At 44.3% G+C, this 17,516-nt stretch overlaps 1 protein-coding gene across 1 annotated transcript; it reads right to left on the minus strand.

Moving 5' to 3' along the window:
• LOC140077984 (cytochrome P450 2G1-like) lies at window positions 1–12,018 on the minus strand. Its single transcript, XM_072125682.1, has 9 exons — window positions 11,682–12,018; window positions 9,366–9,522; window positions 7,922–8,071; window positions 6,700–6,860; window positions 3,869–4,045; window positions 3,596–3,737; window positions 2,907–3,094; window positions 2,585–2,726; window positions 1–262 (listed from the first exon to the last, which is right to left on the minus strand). The coding sequence occupies exons 1-9, from the start codon at window positions 11,859–11,861 to the stop codon at window positions 78–80; spliced, it is 1,482 nt and encodes a 493-aa protein (XP_071981783.1). The 5' UTR covers window positions 11,862–12,018; the 3' UTR covers window positions 1–77.
• Between the last annotated feature and the right edge of the window lie 5,498 nt (window positions 12,019–17,516).

Consider the following 17,516-nt stretch of genomic DNA (forward strand, 5'->3'; position numbering starts at 1 on the left):
CTTTTAATATTAAGTGTTTGAATTTTTTTTTTCATAAATTAGGTGAGATTTAGAATGCAATAAAATGTGCGCTCAATTTAAAAACGAGAGAGAACTTTCATCTGGTAAGTATGAGGTCTTGATGCATTGGTTTTGGGTTCTGGTCTTATGTCCAAAGTGTTTCTGTCTATAGTGGGCTCCAAGGTAAACTTCTGCAGTACAGTGGTGAAGAAGAGGAAGAGCTCCATGCGGGCCAGGCCTTCTCCGGCACATATCCGTTTCCCTGAAAGAGAGAGAACATAATATGAGGTCACGTCAGACCCATGGGGGAGGGGCAGGTGTAAGGAAAAAAAAATAAAGTGTACATACCTTTCTCTGTCTCCGAGATCCAGCATCACTTATGCCCCTTTTCACCTATTCTTCCACTCCATAGATCCACTGCAGCCAATCAATCACTTGGGACACTAAGGCCACAGATAGTTCTGCAACTTTAGAAAGCTACTCCTGGGCTGACATTGTTGGTGCACGGGTAACAGGTCTGCCTCGATACCCAGTTTTTTTGAGAATTGCTGGTAAACCTCTTTAGCATGTTGGCTTGTTCAGAAAACCCATTCCTATTTGCTTTTTTTAATTTTTAATTGAAGTTTTAATCTGAATGTGGAGGGTTCCCTGTTGAGCAGTCACTATAAACCTAAATGAAGAACGATTTCAATGGGCGCTGGTGTATGTAGGGCCTCATTTTCCTTGCGGGTCACTGTGGGAGGATTGAACACTTATTGCTGGAACCCACCATAGCGAATTGATATATAATTTTTTTTTTATTTAAAAAATTCCTATAAATATCTCAAAAGATGTAAAATATAATTTAAAGAGAACCTTTTAGAAAGTCTAATGGAAGATATAAAAACAGATACTAACAGACATCACTGGGAAAAAACGGATCCCTTATTCATCCGTTATCCATCAGCTTGTACCATCAGTTCATCCATCACCTTTTGATACTGAACATGCTCTGATTTCACATTTCACAGTTTCAATACCAAAGGCCAAAGGCAAAAAAATAAAATAAAATAAATATTGCTATTAAATTATGAAAGCGCAAACTAACAATAACGGAAAGCAAGAAATCCATCTGTCTGTTATAGGTATCTATTAAAAAAATAGATGCTTTGCTATTAATATTCTGTCCCGACGTCTGTTTGAATCATATCCATTTTTTTTTCAAAACACGGAAAATGCAAAAAAGAAGCCGAAATGCAAAAGGAAACAGGTCCTACCAAAACTGTATTTTCCAGATTCACCAAGTGCACTGGGAATGTGTCCTCATGTTGTGGCACCCTTGACTCCAGTAGTGGGTTATTTGGGCAGTAGCATTTGAGCAGTAGTCCGGGGCCCAAGTCTTCTAGGGGGCCCATGGCCACCCAAATCACCCACCAAATGTTATACTTAGAAGGTTTTTCACCTATAAAATCCTTGAACATCTGTTCCTGCTCTTAATAAACATGTACAGAAGATCCATTTCAGGACTTTTGAAGATTCTACATAGGTCCTGAAACCGCATATTTAAAACAAGCGGAAGGGACACATACATCAAGAAGCTGATTCTAGAACCATAAGTAGGAAGTGAATTCCAGACCCATTGTAGGGTCTGTAATATTCATACAGCCCAGGGCCCATGGCAGTCTTAATCCACCCTTGTTTGTTTCTTTGCATTGAGTTGCTTGATAGCCCTTTTCCATCAAGTGAAAGCTATAGGAGGCTTCTGTTTGACTATTACAGCAGTCACGCAGAATAATGGAAATAAGCAGCAGGTTAAGGACCTACCTCAATGAACTTGTAAAAGCTGAAATCATTTTATCCATAACTGCTTGACTCAACGGTAGGCCACTTCTTTCATGTAATTGATGTAACTCATCGGGGGCAGATTTACTTACCCGGTCCTGTCGCGATCCAGCGGCGCATTCTCTGTCGAGGATTCGGGTCTTCCGGGGATTTACTAAGGTAGTGCGCCCGATGTCCACCAGGTGTCACTGCTGCGCTGAAGTCCGCCGGAGTTCGCAGGAGTTCACGATCCTATCCTGGGTGCAGGTAAGCGCAGGTCAAGCAACACTTTTTTTAAAAAAATTGCGTGGTTTTGCCGAATCCATCGAATTTTCCAATGGCCACGCCCCCCATTTCCGTCGCGTGAAAGCCGGTGCCGATGCGCCACAATCTGATCGCGTGTGCCAAAGTCCCAGGTAAATTCAGGGAAAAACGGCGCAAATCGAAAAAATACAGGAACCCCAACGAAAATGCGCGAATTGGACCCTTAGTAAATGACCCCCATCATGTTTATACAAAAAGAGAAGGCAACAAAACAGGTGATTTTTATGTAAACGATAAATAAAAATAAAGTTGCATGTTTTATCAGAACGATGATGGATCTTTTTCACATTGTCGTCAACTTCCCTCCAGTTGCAGTATCATATCAGAGACCATCAATAAAGGATGATGAACTGATTTTTTTCCCTCCTCAAATAAGAGTTGAGTCCCTTCTGTTCATTTTATATGTTCACGATTAATATAAAAAAAATTTCCATCCATAGACTACAATATTATCTCCTACCTGTAGAGAATGGAATGGAGGCTTCACTTTTCTTGAAGAAACCATTGTCATCAAGAAAGTGTCCAGGGTCAAACTCTTCTGGGTTCCTGAACTGTTTGGAGCTTTTCAGGACGGAGGTCAGGACTGGAAACACCAAAGTGCCCTGAAAATACAAGTACAGTATAAATGTACAGTATAAAGAGAGATTTTATCAATCAGGACACCTTCAGACCTCCACCAACGGTTCTCTGAGGTGCTTAGCAATGAAACATACAGATTGGTTAAAAATGTTTATATGAAAAGCTGATGGAATCAGAAGTTTGAGAAGACCATTATACTAAACCTTAGGGATGTGATATCCTCGGAAGGTTGTGTCCTTGCTGGCAGCATGGGGGACTCCTAGAGGGACAATATCAGCAAATCTCTGGATCTCGTGGATCACGGCGTCTGTATAGGGCATCTTACTCCTGTCTTCTATTGATGGACAACGATCTTTGCCGATCACTTGGTCAATCTCTTGGTGGATCTTCTCTAAGGATTTCAAAAACAGAATACACGACTACTGTAAACGTTCTCAAATTAGTGATGGACAATGGCTGCCACTTCACCCTCCCACCATCTCAAAAATGGGTGGAGTCAATCTATCGTAGAAGGTCTGTGAAAATTGGAAGATCTCCATCTCCACATAATGAAGACTTCTTATGCAGGCTTTGTAATAATGGTTCATCACCTGATGGATATCTGACCTGGAGAAGACATCTTTCTGATGTTGAATCAGGTTATTGCAGTGAAATAAAATCCACTCAACTTTCCCAGGCCTTTGAATATTGTTGGACTTGGCATACAGATATGTTTAAAGTTCCTGGGCCCAAAATCAAACAATCCCAAAGACTTTCCTTCTACTCTTTTCATACCAGTGTCCATTTTTGTTAACATGAATTGTGCACCTTTACGCCACTTTTAGAGGAAAATGTTATAAAGTGTTGGTAATTAAACCAAAATAGTTATAAAAAAACACATAAGGCCATTTACCTTGTACATCTGGATATTTCAAGAGAATAAGAAATCCATATCTCAGGGTCAAACTTGTCGTTTCTGTTCCTGCAAAGAATAAATCCAATATCGTTGCCTCTAAGTTATTCTCATGAAATTCTGTTTCCTGGTTCTTTTTTTCCTAAAAAAGAAGAAAATTTTAATTGTCAAAATATTGTCAAAGTTCCATATACTCTTTGTCTAGATATCTACATTATATAGATATTGTGCAATAAAAAAGGTCACAAAATTTAAGGTTATCTACAAATGTACCTCGTCCATCCTTATGAGGAAGCAATCTATGAAGGCTCGGGGGCAGTTCTCATCCAGGGTGGCTCGGTGGGTGTTCATTATCTCCTTTATGAATTCTTTAATTTTGTTCATAATTTTAAAGAACTTCTGGTGAGGGCCAGGAATGCGGGACATTATTTTTGGGAACATGTTCAAAAGCTTAATGGGAAAAAAGGTGATGATAAAATAATATAATTTTATAATAATTCTTTTACTTTTGTTTCATATTATGTACAGATTACTCTATAATTGGCATTTATATGCCTTTAAAGGGAACCTACCACCACGATTCTACCTATAAAGGTAGAATGGGTGGTAGGTGGATGTAAGGGACGTGAGGATAGCTCTTTTTAGAGCTAATCCTCATGTCCCCGTTAACTTTTGGCAAACTTTATTGAACTAATATGTAAATTTAGTTATGCGGCTACTGGGGCGTGGAGTAGCCTGGCACGAGGCTACACAGCGCGGCTACTCCACGCCCCAGTAGCCACATTACTCCTCCTACCCTGTTGTGTGCGGCGTGCATCTCCTCGTAGCTGCACGCCCTCGTCCGACAAGCCGGCTACTGTGCATGCGGGGAGCTGTGCGCATGCGCAGAACGCCATCATGACGGACGAGGGCGTGCAGCTACAACAGGCACACAACAGGGTAGGAGGAGTAATGTGGCTACTGGGGCGTGGAGTAGCCGCGCTGTGTAGCCTCGTGCCAGGCTACTCCACGCCCCAGTAGCCGCATAACTAAATTTACATATTAGTTCAATAAAGTTTGCCAAAAGTTAGTGGGGACGTGAGGAATAGCTCTAAAAAGAGCTATCCTCACGTCCCTTACATCCACCTACCAAACGATCTACCTTTATAGGTAGAATCGTGGTGGTAGGTTCCCTTTAAAGAAAATTTACCATCAAAAGCCATCATAATAAACCAGGGGCCTCCTTCATTCTCAAATAAATGTTTTACATTATGCTAATGAGCCCGAGGGGCTCTAGTGTGTGTATCCAAAGCCTCTCAGTCTCTCAGTCTTTTTATTGGTTGTCACAATGAGCAGAGCAGTTCTCTCCTCCGCCTACATTTCCTGCTAAGGGAGGAGGAGACATGTTCTGCTAATTTGCTCATCCTGTAAATATGCAGCACTGAGAGGCTCTGGAAACACCCAAGAGAGCCCCTCACTTATTAGCATAATTATTAAAGTTGATTCTAGAAATAAGAAGGCCATATATAACAAATATAAGAAGATTACCACAGTCACGGTGCATGGATCTATCCGTAAGTGTCCCTGGTTTATATAATTTTGGATCCTGATGATAGATTTCCTTTAACTTGTATCTCCAGCTTGACAAAAATATAATTGAACAACTTTTATGCCGGCCCAGATTTATCAAGGTCTGTGAATGTGATTTAGACACACAGGGCAAAGAAGCATTTTCCTGCAAAATTCAACTATCATCTGGGATGTTGATTTATGCAATTTTGCTTAGCAGTTTAGTATCACTTTACAGGGAACCTGACATCAAGAACAGACATTAGGACCTGACTTCCCACTACTGGACCTATTTTGAAAATTGCATTCCAGACGCCCCAGAATAAATCTGCCTCCTCCCACCAGTAAAATCATTCCTTAAACTTTTTCTGCTTTTGTTTATGTTGGTTCCTCCTACTGGTGCATGGCTCCGTCCACCACTACATGGCCCCACCCATCACAAAGGGCCAATAACGGTGACAAGATCTTCATTTTCCCACACAGTGCTCACTACTAAATACACTGGGGCAGATTTACTTACCCGGTCCATTCGCGATCCAGCGGCGTGTTCTCTGTGAAGGATTCGGGTCTTCCGGCGATTCACTAAGGCAGTTCCTCCGTTGTCCACCAGGTGTCGCTGCTGCGCTGAAGTTCATCGTAATTCACTGAAGTACACCAAGCCGGGCCGAGTGCAGGTAAGCGTGTGTCCAGCAACACTTTTTTTTTTTAAATGTGGCAGTTTCTCCTAATCCGTCGGGTTTTCGTTCGGCCACACCACCGATTTCCATCGGGTGCACCCCGGCGCTGATGCACCACAATCCTATCACGTGCGCCAAAAAACTCAGGGCAATTCAGGGAAAATTGCCGTAATACGGAAAAATTTGTGTAGCCCTCGGTAAAAACGCGATTCGGGCCCTTAGTAAATGACACCCACTGTGTAGTGTGAGGGACAGCATTCTGGTAAGGACAGGAAGTAGACAGAAAGAGGGCCTTTTTGTCTACTTATCTGCTCAGGTCCCGATTTGAAGAGACATGGAGCTGTTAATCAAAAGAGAAGGTGTGGTTCACTGGCGGCTTGTGACTCTTCTATTCTGAGGTTGATTCTTCTCTACTCATTTACATATCATAAAGACACCCGTAATTAAGGTCCAGCATCTCAGTGGCAGAAAATTTTTATGTGATACGGGGAGGACTCTTAATCTTTTACCAGCAAGTATTACCGGTGTGAGGGGTAAGATTCTGGTGACAGGTCTCCTTTGAATATTTTACTTCTGTTTTGTGCTTGTTGGTCCTATGAAGTCCACTGTGTCTCCATAGATACAGACTACAAATAAACCCTTGTAGTCTAAACCTGGAGTAATACTCATGTGTATCATCTTATATTTGTCACATTACCAAACTTATAATATGATATCATGAAAATAAGGCTTCTTTCCTGTCTTCACAGTAGATATCAATCAGTAGTTTACCTTCAAGCATGGGGGCTTTAATTTGGAAAAATAACAAATATTTTTCATGTTTGTAAATCCATGTTAATTATGTACCACTATACATCTGAGATATTATGTAATAACTACCTGTCCAGAAGAAGAGTTGAACACCAGGGTAATTTCATGAATGTTTGACAATAGAGTCAAAAATCTTGGGTCTTCATAGTCAAATCTTTCACCAAAGACAACGGAGCAGATGACATTGGAAACAGCGAGTCGTAATATGTGTGTTGGGTCAATTGGAGCGTCTGTTAGAAGATATAAAGAGAAGGTTAGGCATTATGCAAAACTGTGTGGGGAACAAAAGCTGGACAGAATTAATATCGGCTATATCAGACTTTGATCTTTTGTGCATGGAAAATTTGACCTTAAGTTGGGCAAGTTATATTTCTGCTTGCAATGTAATGACAGCACCTCATGACGGCCTCTTCCACTGGTGCCGCTGGGTTAATCACCAATGTTCTGATGTGTCTGTACCATCCCGTCATCATCTACCACATGACATGTATGAATATTCCTCTGCCTATGTAGGGTGTCCAAGCCAACCCCTTATGATGGTTCCAGAATAAGGTTCTGCACAAGACATTTATCAGAACTTGTATCAGAACCATTTTTTTTGCATGCAATCTTGAAACAATGAAAATTACTTGTGCCCCAACAGTACTTTTGATTATTTTTCCCTTATACCATCTTCACGGCAAGTGGGTGTGTAGGAGGATTGGGCAGAAATGGAGTGGACTGGTGCAGGGTATACCTGCCCCACGCCTGCACACCTGATAAAGCCTGAAAACATTTACTGCTGAATGTTCACAGGCTTTTTTACGGAAACTACACTCAACCAGCCATGACTGGCATAGTGGTGCACAGCCGCCCACCGTCATTGGTGACAACCTTGGCTTGGCATGTACCTGAATCACTGCTATTTGTCATCAGTGTCTCTTAACCTGCGTTGGTCAGCTGTTACCAGTAACAGGTCTACTCTCACATTCACAGAACTGTTAATTCCATAACATTGAACCCCAGATCATTGTATAGGGATTAAGGGGTAAAAATGAGTAGGGTCATTTAGACAACTCCCATAGAAGCAGCACAAAGTCAACTGGTTTGCTGACGAAGCTTGTTGCCCATAATACACAATCCAGTATTGACGTTAGTAAGGTTGAAAAAAGAAAGGTCTTTGGGTCCAAAATTAATCCTACCATGTTTATCCAGAGGAAGGGCAAAAACTAAATTGACCCAAGAACAAAAAGAGAGAGAACCTGAATGAAAACCGAATCCAAGAGACAAATATTTTTGCATCTCCACTCACCTTTGTCCTTCATCAATTTCTCAGCCAGACACCGGGCTTCTTCTTGGATTCTTTCCTCGATGCTCCTCTTTCCCATACCAAAATTTCTTAAAGTTGTCAGAGAAAATCGCCTGAGGACTTTCCACCTTTCTCCACTGCTGGCAATGACCCCTGTGGATTCCAACAATTAGAATTATTTAAAATCTGAAGCAGAATCAATTAGATAATAATTATTGCCCCAATATATACGAAAATTGGTGCAAACTGGTGTACACTGTTCAACAATTGGGCATTAAAGTTGTTGCTATGGGAAAGTGTGCACACAGAAACTCCTTTCATATGTGTCAGGATCAGGGGTAGTGGCAGTGTACCACCACGAGCGATGACATAAACCGACACCAGGGAACGGAGTCTAAGTGGCACAAGGTTTTCACCAGAGCTCGCCGCAAAGCAGGTTGGACCTGCTTGCAGTGCTTGCGGTGGCTGCCAAGGTGAGGAACAGAATCATGAGGCAGAATTGTGGTCGGGGAGAGCAGAAGAGCAGGGCTGGCAGCAGAGGAACGTAGTCAAGAACGGAACTGAAGTCACAATCCCAATACTATGCAGGCTATATGGTAACAAGCTTTCTCTAGGGCACAAGGCACAAAGACCCGTCACGGGACATAGGAAGGGGTCGGGATTTTAACCAGGAAGGTAGATGGCCAGCATCAATCATCGGCGGGGACAAGTACGCCGGAGCGAGGGGACTGCCGTCGGAGCTGCTGGCAAGGAGGGGCACAGTGAGAAACACAGGTGCATCTGTGACCAAAGGCATGGGTTGCAGGAGCACCCAATGAGAAACGACTCTGGATTCTAGATAAAATGGCCCAGATTTACTAAAGCCCTTGCGCCAGTTTTCTGTCTGACTTTGCATGTTCTTTTCATTGCATGCAACCCTATTGTGTGGCGGCTGCACTATTTTTCATGCAACACCAATTTCATCCATGAAAGAGCCGTTCTAGCACACAGTCGTACCGTGCGCCAGTATTATCATGCAAAGTCCGCCAGAAGTGTCTGCACACTACACAGGACACTGCGCATAGTACACACTACACTGTTTGTAGTAAATGTGCCCCAATGTTAAACTATGAGTAAGCACTACCACTTCCCTTTAGTTGCACAGTTTTCTAAAATATCGGACAAAATGCAGCTTCAACATAATGGATCACTTAGGTATATTCAGGGGGTTACACAGAAAATTTAAATTCTGCCAGAACAAATGGAGTGGTACTTATTAAACAATATAAAGAGTTGGAGTTGTTGGACATGGTGAAATACCCACTCTAAATATTGTTTCCATCACCATCTGTCAGATATCATAATTTTCACCAGAAATGTGTGGCCTATGCAAAGCAAAGAATAATTTGCATTGAAATATTAAAAGTTACCTTTACATTTTGTTATAGTCATTACTTCATCACCTTACCAAAGTCCTCAGTGAAAAACACTCCCATGTCTCCTCTATCATTAAATGCATCACTGTGGTCCACCAGGGCTTCCTTCACAGCATCATAGCCAATCAGCACTATAATCCGAAGATTGGCAATGTTGAGAGTGTAGACAGGTCCATACTTCTCACCAAGCTACAGAAAAAAATATATAAGAAAATGTATGTAACCCCAACTTGTAAAAATGCAAAGGCATTTGACACTGTCCCTCATAGACGCCTGATGGGTAAAATTAGAGCTATTGGTTTGGCAGAAATAATTTGCAATTGGATTGAAAACTGGCAGAAGGATCGTATCCAGAGAGTTGTGGTCAATGATTCCTTCTCGGAATGGTCACCAGTTATGAGTGGTGTACCTCAGGGTTCTGTGCTTGGCCCTCTACTATTTAATATATTTATTAATGATATAGAGGTAGGAATTAATAGCACTGTGTCTATTTTTGCAGATGACACCAAACTGTGTAGTGTAATACAGTCTATGGAGGATGTTCATAGGCTGCAGGGTGACTTGGACAAACTGAATGTTTGGTCATCCACTTGGCAAATGAGGTTTAATGTGGATAAATGTAAGGTTATGCACCTGGGGGCCAATAATCCAAAGGCAAAATATGTCCTTGGGGGAGTAAATCTTGGAGAGTCCCTTGTTGAGAAGGACCTGGGGGTACTAGTAGATCATAAATTGAGTAACAGCATGCAATGTCAATCAGCTGCCTCTAAAGCTAGTAGGATCTTGTCATGTATCAAAAGTGGTATGGACTCTCATGATAGGGATGTATTATTACCACTATACAAGGCACTGGTTCGGCCTCACCTGGAATATGCCATCCAGTTCTGGGCACCGGTGCATAAAAAGGAGGCCCTGGAGCTGGAGAGGGTTCAACGTAGAGCCACAAAAATGATAAGGGGTATGGAGGGTCTCAGTTATGAGGAAAGATTAAAAACAACTAGATTTATTTAGTCTGGAAAAGAGACGACTACGAGGGGACATGATTAATTTATATAAATATATGAATGGTCCATACAAAAAATATGGTGGGAAGTTGTTTCAGATTAAATCAAATCAAAAGACGAGGGGGCACTGTCTCCGTCTGGAGAAATCAAGGTTTAATTGTCGGAGGCGACAGGGCTTTTTTACTATGAGAACGGTCAATCTGTGGAATAGCCTGCCTTAGGCTCTGGTCACAGCAGGGACAGCAGAGAGCTTCAAGAAGGGTCTAGATACCTTTTTACACCTATATAACATTGATTCTTATGTTATATAGAATTGTTTCCCCTAAATCCCTTTCTCATCCAATCCCTTCCCTTCCTTGGTTGAACATGATGGACAAGTGTCATTTTTCAACCGTATAAACTATGAAACTATAAGACCTTAAAGTAAACCTGGCACCAGAAATGTTATTTTTAGCTGGTGACAGGTTCCGATAACCATTTCAATAGTCTATAATAGTTTATTTCACATTACGTGGCTCCCTGCCAGCAGTGTGTGGTAAGTCCCTGTGGAAGGGACAGCATGTGTGTTCCTGTGTCAGTCTTCTCTCTTCACTCATCCTGCTCCCTCCCTCCCTGTCCTATCTTCCTGTCATGTGCATTGAGCAGGCAGGGGATGAAGGGAAATGGTGTGGAGTAGAGGAAGAATGCATGAGGAGATACAAGTACACAGAAACTGCCCCTTCACATGGACTCACCACATGCTGCTGGCAGGGAGCCAGGTAATGTGCATTTAACTTATATGAAATACTGAAATGATTCAGAATGCTGACAAAGGCATTTAAAATCAGCACAACCTGCACCGCCATAATACCCCCTGCTCCTGCCCAAAGAACTTGCAGAAAGCTCAAACCCTGCACTCTCCAAGCCCCGGCATCACTGACTCTAAGTTCTTTGGGCAGGAGCAGTTGGTACTATGGCAGTGTGGGCGTGCATAAATTATAAGACGACAGTGCCGAGAGGCGCTCGGGTAATGTCATCCGGAGCGTCTCCATCTAATCTGCATATTTTTTTAAAGCTCTTTTTCAGGCAAATCGTGCCCTTCCTAAACCTATGAAGTAAAAATTCCTCTAACGGCAAAAAAGAACAGGAGCGTAAGTTCTAAACATCTATCATCAGTCAAAGTCAAAACGATGTAAATGCCCTTTAAGTTAAAGTCTGTCATGTCATTGGAAGAAACAAAGTAAAATGTGTCACAATATGTCAAGAGTTTCCAAAGATATCATCACCTGATGAAGAGCAGAAATGCAAAGAATAGACGAGGACATTCAGACAATACTCAGGGCAAATTTCTGGAAAAGTACAAACCTTAACTAAAGACTGTGGTAGCTCAGAGGTGCTGACCTGTAGGATATTCCCCAGGATGGGTAGAGGGGTCGGTCCTGGAGGTAGGTTCTTCTGTCTTACCCCATGCCACCACATTATAAGATAGATTAGTAGGGTGACCCCAGTGGTCAGGAGAAGCGTGGCTGCAATGCTCAGAGCCATCCTGTGCCCCGGTGACTATGGTTCTGTCTGTGCTGAGCTCCTCTGTAGTTATATATGTAAAGGGGTCGAAGAACAGGAAACCGTCTTAGAGAACAGGCTGGGAGTGTCTACAGGTCACTGCATCACGGATTGTAAATGCCTTAACCCTATATTGACCAGGCCACTTTTGTTATTTTTTCTTCTAGGCAAATACATAGTAGCTTTCATTAATGAGGGCTTATTTTTTGCAGAATAAGTAGCAGTTTTTTAATACCACTTTATTTAGGAATTCAGATCTCATGGTTTATTAATTCTTTCCAGGAGGTAAGAGGGAAAGAAAATCTGCATTTTATATTTTTTTGTTCTTCAGTCTCGATGCACCTTGTGACACAAATGACCTGATAAATGTATTCTTTGGGTTAAGATGATTGCAGCGATACACATCTATGTTGTTTCTACATTAATTTATCTTTTGAACTTTTAACCCATTTTCTTTATTCAGATTTTTTTATCGCTTCCCCTGTCAAGGACCCATAACTTATTTTTTAGTTTTCTGACACCAGGTCGTTCAACGGGTGTGACTTGGCCCATGGTGGCAGCCAGGGAAACAGGGGATGCAGGACACAGTCCAAGTCTGGGATGACAGCAGGAGTATGCTTGGAAGGATGAGCAGTAGAGATGAGCGAACACACTCGTCCGAGCTTGATGCTCGATCGAGCATTAGCGTACTCGAAACTGCTCGTTGCTCGGACCAGTATTTCGCCCGCTCGAGAAAATGGCAGCTCCCGCCGTTTTGATTTTTGGCGGCCAGAAACAAGGCCAATCACAAGCCAGGAGACTCTGCACTCCACCCAGCATGACGTGGTACCCTTACACGTCGATATCAGTGGTTGGCTGGCCAGATCAGGGGACCCTGGGATAGACTAGCCGCTGCCCGCGCTGCTCGGATCATTCTCTGTCTGGATGCCGTTAGGGAGAGAGCTGCTGCTGCTGCAGGGATAGCCTTAGGGTGTTATATTAGATTACTGTTAGGCAGGAGTGAGTCTACAAGAATAATGATAAATGTATTCTTTGGGTTAAGATGATTGCAGCGATACACATCTATGTTGTTTCTACATTAATTTATCTTTTGAACTTTTAACCCATTTTCTTTATTCAGATTTTTTTATCGCTTCCCCTGTCAAGGACCCATAACTTATTTTTTAGTTTTCTGACACCAGAGCTTTGTTCTATGAGAAGACTTGTTGTTATATTGGAGCAAATTTGATATTCATTACTTTTTAAACATGACTTTTGAATACAATATAAACTTATCACCTTATTGATAAAGTGCTCCATAGTGCTGCACTGTATGCAGTGTGTCTGTGAAGTGTGCAGGGGGCGCTAGATTCAGGATTTGTGGCGTCTGTTCTTCATGAATTTGCTGGGGCTCCAGACACAGTTTTTGTAAAAAAAAAAGGGGGCCTGCACTGTTCTGACATAATGCACCACTATTTTTTGTTGCACCTTTAACATGGGGCTTGCAAGACATTTCTTTCAAACGTTGCATTATAAATCTGGCACGCTATTCAGACCGGAACATCCCCTTCAGTACAGAAATTTGTTTCGCATGAAGCATAATGCAGTTGCGTCACAAGATGGTCACTTGCGACACATGTGGTGCGGACGCTTCTTAAATACCTGTGCAAGCAGTTTGCACCAAAAAGAAATGTGCAAAGTCCGACAGAAAACTGGTGCACTGCCCTAAATAAATGTGCCCCATTGTGTTTTCAAATTTACTGTAGTCTATTACAATAAATGTGCCAGTTCAGACCTGGTCTACACATCCAAACTTGCAGAGTTTGCCCCCGATGAACCAGTCAATACAGCAGGGGGGGGGGGCGCATTGGTTAATCTTCAGTCCTAATGCATTCCCCCCAAATTAAATTATTTGCAATCATAAGAATAAAAATCTTTTAAAGGGGTATTCCAGGAGTCAGCATAATTCATATAAAAATAGTTCCTTAAAATGTAACCTAATATGTAATTAGTTATTGTAACGATACACAGACAATAGAAGGTACTTGGGAGTACCAGGGAGGAAAGTCTCTGTGGGAAGAGTCCGGAAGGAGGAGTCTGTGGACCAGTGGACCCTCTGGACCACCGTGGGAGGTGTAGAGGGTACTAGCCAACACCCAGGACCGGAGTCTAAGTGGCACCTGGTCTGCACCAGAGCCTGCCACAAAGCGGGATGATCTTGCAGTGGCGGGGTGCCACCAGGTCGTTCAACGGGTGTGACTTGGCCCATGGTGGCAGCCAGGGAAACAGGGGATGCAGGACACAGTCCAAGTCTGGGATGACAGCAGGAGTATGCTTGGAAGGATGAGCAGTAGAGATGAGCGAACACACTCGTCCGAGCTTGATGTTCGAGCATTAGCGTACTCGAAACTGCTCGTTGCTCGGACCAGTATTTCGCCCGCTCGAGAAAATGGCAGCTCCCGCCGTTTTGATTTTTGGCGGCCAGAAACAAGGCCAATCACAAGCCAGGAGACTCTGCACTCCACCCAGCATGACGTGGTACACTTACACGTCGATAGCAGTGGTTGGCTGGCCTGATCAGGTGACCCTGGAATAGACTAGTCCCTGCCTGCGCTGCTCGCATCATTCTCTGTCTGGATGCCGTTAGGGAGAGAGCTGCTGCTGCTGCAGGGATAGCGTTAGGGTGTTCTATTAGCTTACTGTTAGGCAGGAGTGAGTCTACAAGAACCCAACAGCGCTTGTTAGGGCTACAATAGCGTTATATATATTTTTTTTTTTTGTTTGCTTGTGGCTGGGCTTGATGGCACTAGTAGTGCAGCTAGTACCATATTGTGAGGAATTTGCAGGGAGACTTGCGACCGTTGTGTTTAGCTCTTAGTGACACACATATCCATCTCAAACACCGAAGTGGGATAATTTATTAGGGGTTTGATTTGAAGTAGGCACAGTCTGCTGATTTTATTTTTTTTTACGTTTATTTTTTTTTATAACTCAAAGTCATCTGGCATAGCAGTGTGCTTTCAGTGTAGGCTAGAAAATAGCCATAGGAGAACCCCAACGGCTTACTTAGGCCTACAATAGCGTTATATATTTTATTTTTTGTTGATTTGCTTGTGGCTGGCCTTGCTGGCACTAGTAGTGCAGCTAGTACCATATTGTGAGGAATTTGCAGGGAGACTTGCGAGCGTTGTGTTTAGCTCTTAGTGACACACATATCCACCTCAAACACTGACGTGGGACAATTTATTAGGGGTTTGATTTGAATTAGGCACAGTCTGCTGATTTATTTTTTTATACGTTTATTTTTATTTATAACTCAAAGTCATCAGGCACAGCACAAAATCCAGTTGTGTGCTGTCAGTGTAGGTTAGAAACTAGCCATAGCAATAGGATAGCATCGTTTTGTTTAAAAACAAAAAAAAAATTACAGTTTACACTCTAATTTTGAAAATGTTTAATCCGAGGGCTAGGGGTAGAGGACGAGGGCGTGGACGTGGGCGTCCAACTACTGCAGGGGTCAGAGGCCATGGTTCTGGGCTGGGTGAGACACCACCTGCTGATGAGGGAGCAGGGGAACGCCGCAGAGCTACACTCCCTAGGTTCATATCTCAAGTTACTGGGACTCGTGGTAGAGCACTGTTGAGGCCAGAACAGTGCAAACAGGTGTTGTGGATTACGGACAATGCTTCTAGCCATTTGTCCACCAGTCAGTCTTCCACGCAGTCCACCCATGTCACCGAAATCAGCACTCCTCCAGCTCCTCCACCTCAGCCTCCTTCCCCCCAGTCTGCCCCCTCCCAGGAAAATTTGGCATTTGCTGAGCTCTTTTCCGATGCCCAGGTTTTCTACCGGTCGCAGTCTGTGGGTGATGATGACATTATTGACGTAGTGGAAGAAGTGTGTAAAGAGGTGCCGGACGATGAGGAGACACGGTTGTCAGACAGTGGTGAAGTTGTTGTCAGGGCAGGAAGTCCGAGGGGGAGCAGACTGAGGGATCGGAAGATGATGAGGTGACAGACCCAAGCTGGGTTGATAGGCCGAGTGAACACAGTGCTTCTGAGACGGAGGCGAGTCCTATTCCAGAACAGGTTGGAAGAGGAACCTCTTCCAGCGCCAAATGTTTCACGTAGTCAAGCTCCCGTGGTGAGGGCTAGATTTTCAGAAGTCTGGAGGTTCTTTAAAGAAACACCGGATGACCGACGGACTGTGGTGTGCAACCTGTGCCAAACCAGGATCAGCAGGGGTTCCACCACTACTAGCTTAACTACCACCAGTATGCGCAGGCATATGAATGCTAACACCCCACTCAATGGCACCAAGCCCGTTCACCTCCGGCCGGGCACACCACTGCTCCTTCCCCTGTGTCATCTGCTCGTCAGCCCCCTGCCCAGGACCCCGGCCCAAACACCTCCCGTGCCAAAACCCCATCTTCGCCTCCACGATCCTCCACAGCGTCCACCAGCGTTCAGCTCTCCATACCCCAGACGCGGGAGCGCAAAAGGAAGTATAGTGCAACCCACCCACACGCCCAAGCCATCAACGTCCACATCTCCAAACTGCTGAGCCTGGAGATGCTGCCCTATAGGCTGGTAGAGACCGAGGCCTTTCGCAACCTCATGGCGGCGGCCGCCCCTCGGTATTCGGTCCTTAGCCGCCACTACTTTTCCCGATGTGCCGTACCAGCCCTTCACCAGCACGTGTCAGACAACATCATCCGTGCCCTGACCAACGCCGTTTCTGACAAGGTCCACCTGACCACGGACACGTGGACGAGTGCTGCCGGGCAGGGCCACTATGTATCGCTGACAGCACTTTGGGATAACTTGGTGGAGGCTGGGACCGAGTCTGACCCTGGGGCTGGTCATATACTGCCGACGCCGAGGATTGCGGGGCCTACCTCAGTCCAGGTCTCTCAGGCCTACTATGCCTTCTCCTCCTCCCACCCCTCCTCCACCTCCTCCTCCGAATTACCATCCGTGGGCATGGCGCCATCAGTCGGTAGCTCTAGGCACAGCAGCAGTGCCATTGCTAAGCGACAGCAGGCGGTGCTCAAACTGCTGAGCCTAGGCGATAAAAGGCACACCGCCCAAGAGCTATTACAGGGCATCAAGGTGCAGACTGATCTGTGGCTGGCACCGCTGAACTTGAAGCCAGGCATGGTTGTGTGTGACAACGGCCGTAACCTGGTGGCGGCTCTGCAACTCGGCAGACTGACACATGTGCCATGCCTGGCCCATGTGTTAAATCTCATAGTTCAGCGTTTCCTCAAGACATACCCAATCTGTCTGATTTGCTCACGAAGGTGCGGCGCATCTGTGCGCATTTCAGGAAGTCCAGCACAGATGCTGCCACTCTCAGGGCAGCGCAGCGCCGCCTCCAACTGCCCGCTCACCGACTGTTGTGTGACGTGCCCACGAGGTGGAATTCAACATTAACCATGTTATCCAGAGTTTACCAGCAGCGCAGAGCGATTGTAGACTGCCAGATGTCAACTTCCACCAGAACTGGTAGTCAGGTCAGTCAGCTTCCTCAAGTCTACAATGAGGAGTGGACGTGGATGTCTGATATCTGTCAGGTGCTGAGTAACTTTGAGGAGTCAACACAGATGGTCAGTGGCGATGCCGCCATCATCAGCCTCACCATCCCGCTGCTTGGCCT

The sequence above is a fragment of the Engystomops pustulosus genome, chromosome 9 (genome assembly GCF_040894005.1).
Source record: "Engystomops pustulosus chromosome 9, aEngPut4.maternal, whole genome shotgun sequence".
NCBI classification, from domain to species: Eukaryota; Metazoa; Chordata; class Amphibia; order Anura; family Leptodactylidae; genus Engystomops; species Engystomops pustulosus.

Excerpts from the sequence above, each read along its gene's own strand:
- LOC140077984 (XM_072125682.1), bottom strand. The coding sequence starts at position 11,861 with ATGGCTCTGAGCATTGCAGCCACGCTTCTCCTGACCACTGGGGTCACC. Across the intron at positions 9,523-11,681 it reads TACCACAGTCTTTAGTTAAG|CTTGGTGAGAAGTATGGACC; the intron begins GTTTGTACTTTT and ends TTTTTTCTGTAG. Across the intron at positions 8,072-9,365 it reads GTTTTTCACTGAGGACTTTG|GGGTCATTGCCAGCAGTGGA; the intron begins GTAAGGTGATGA and ends TGGAATCCACAG.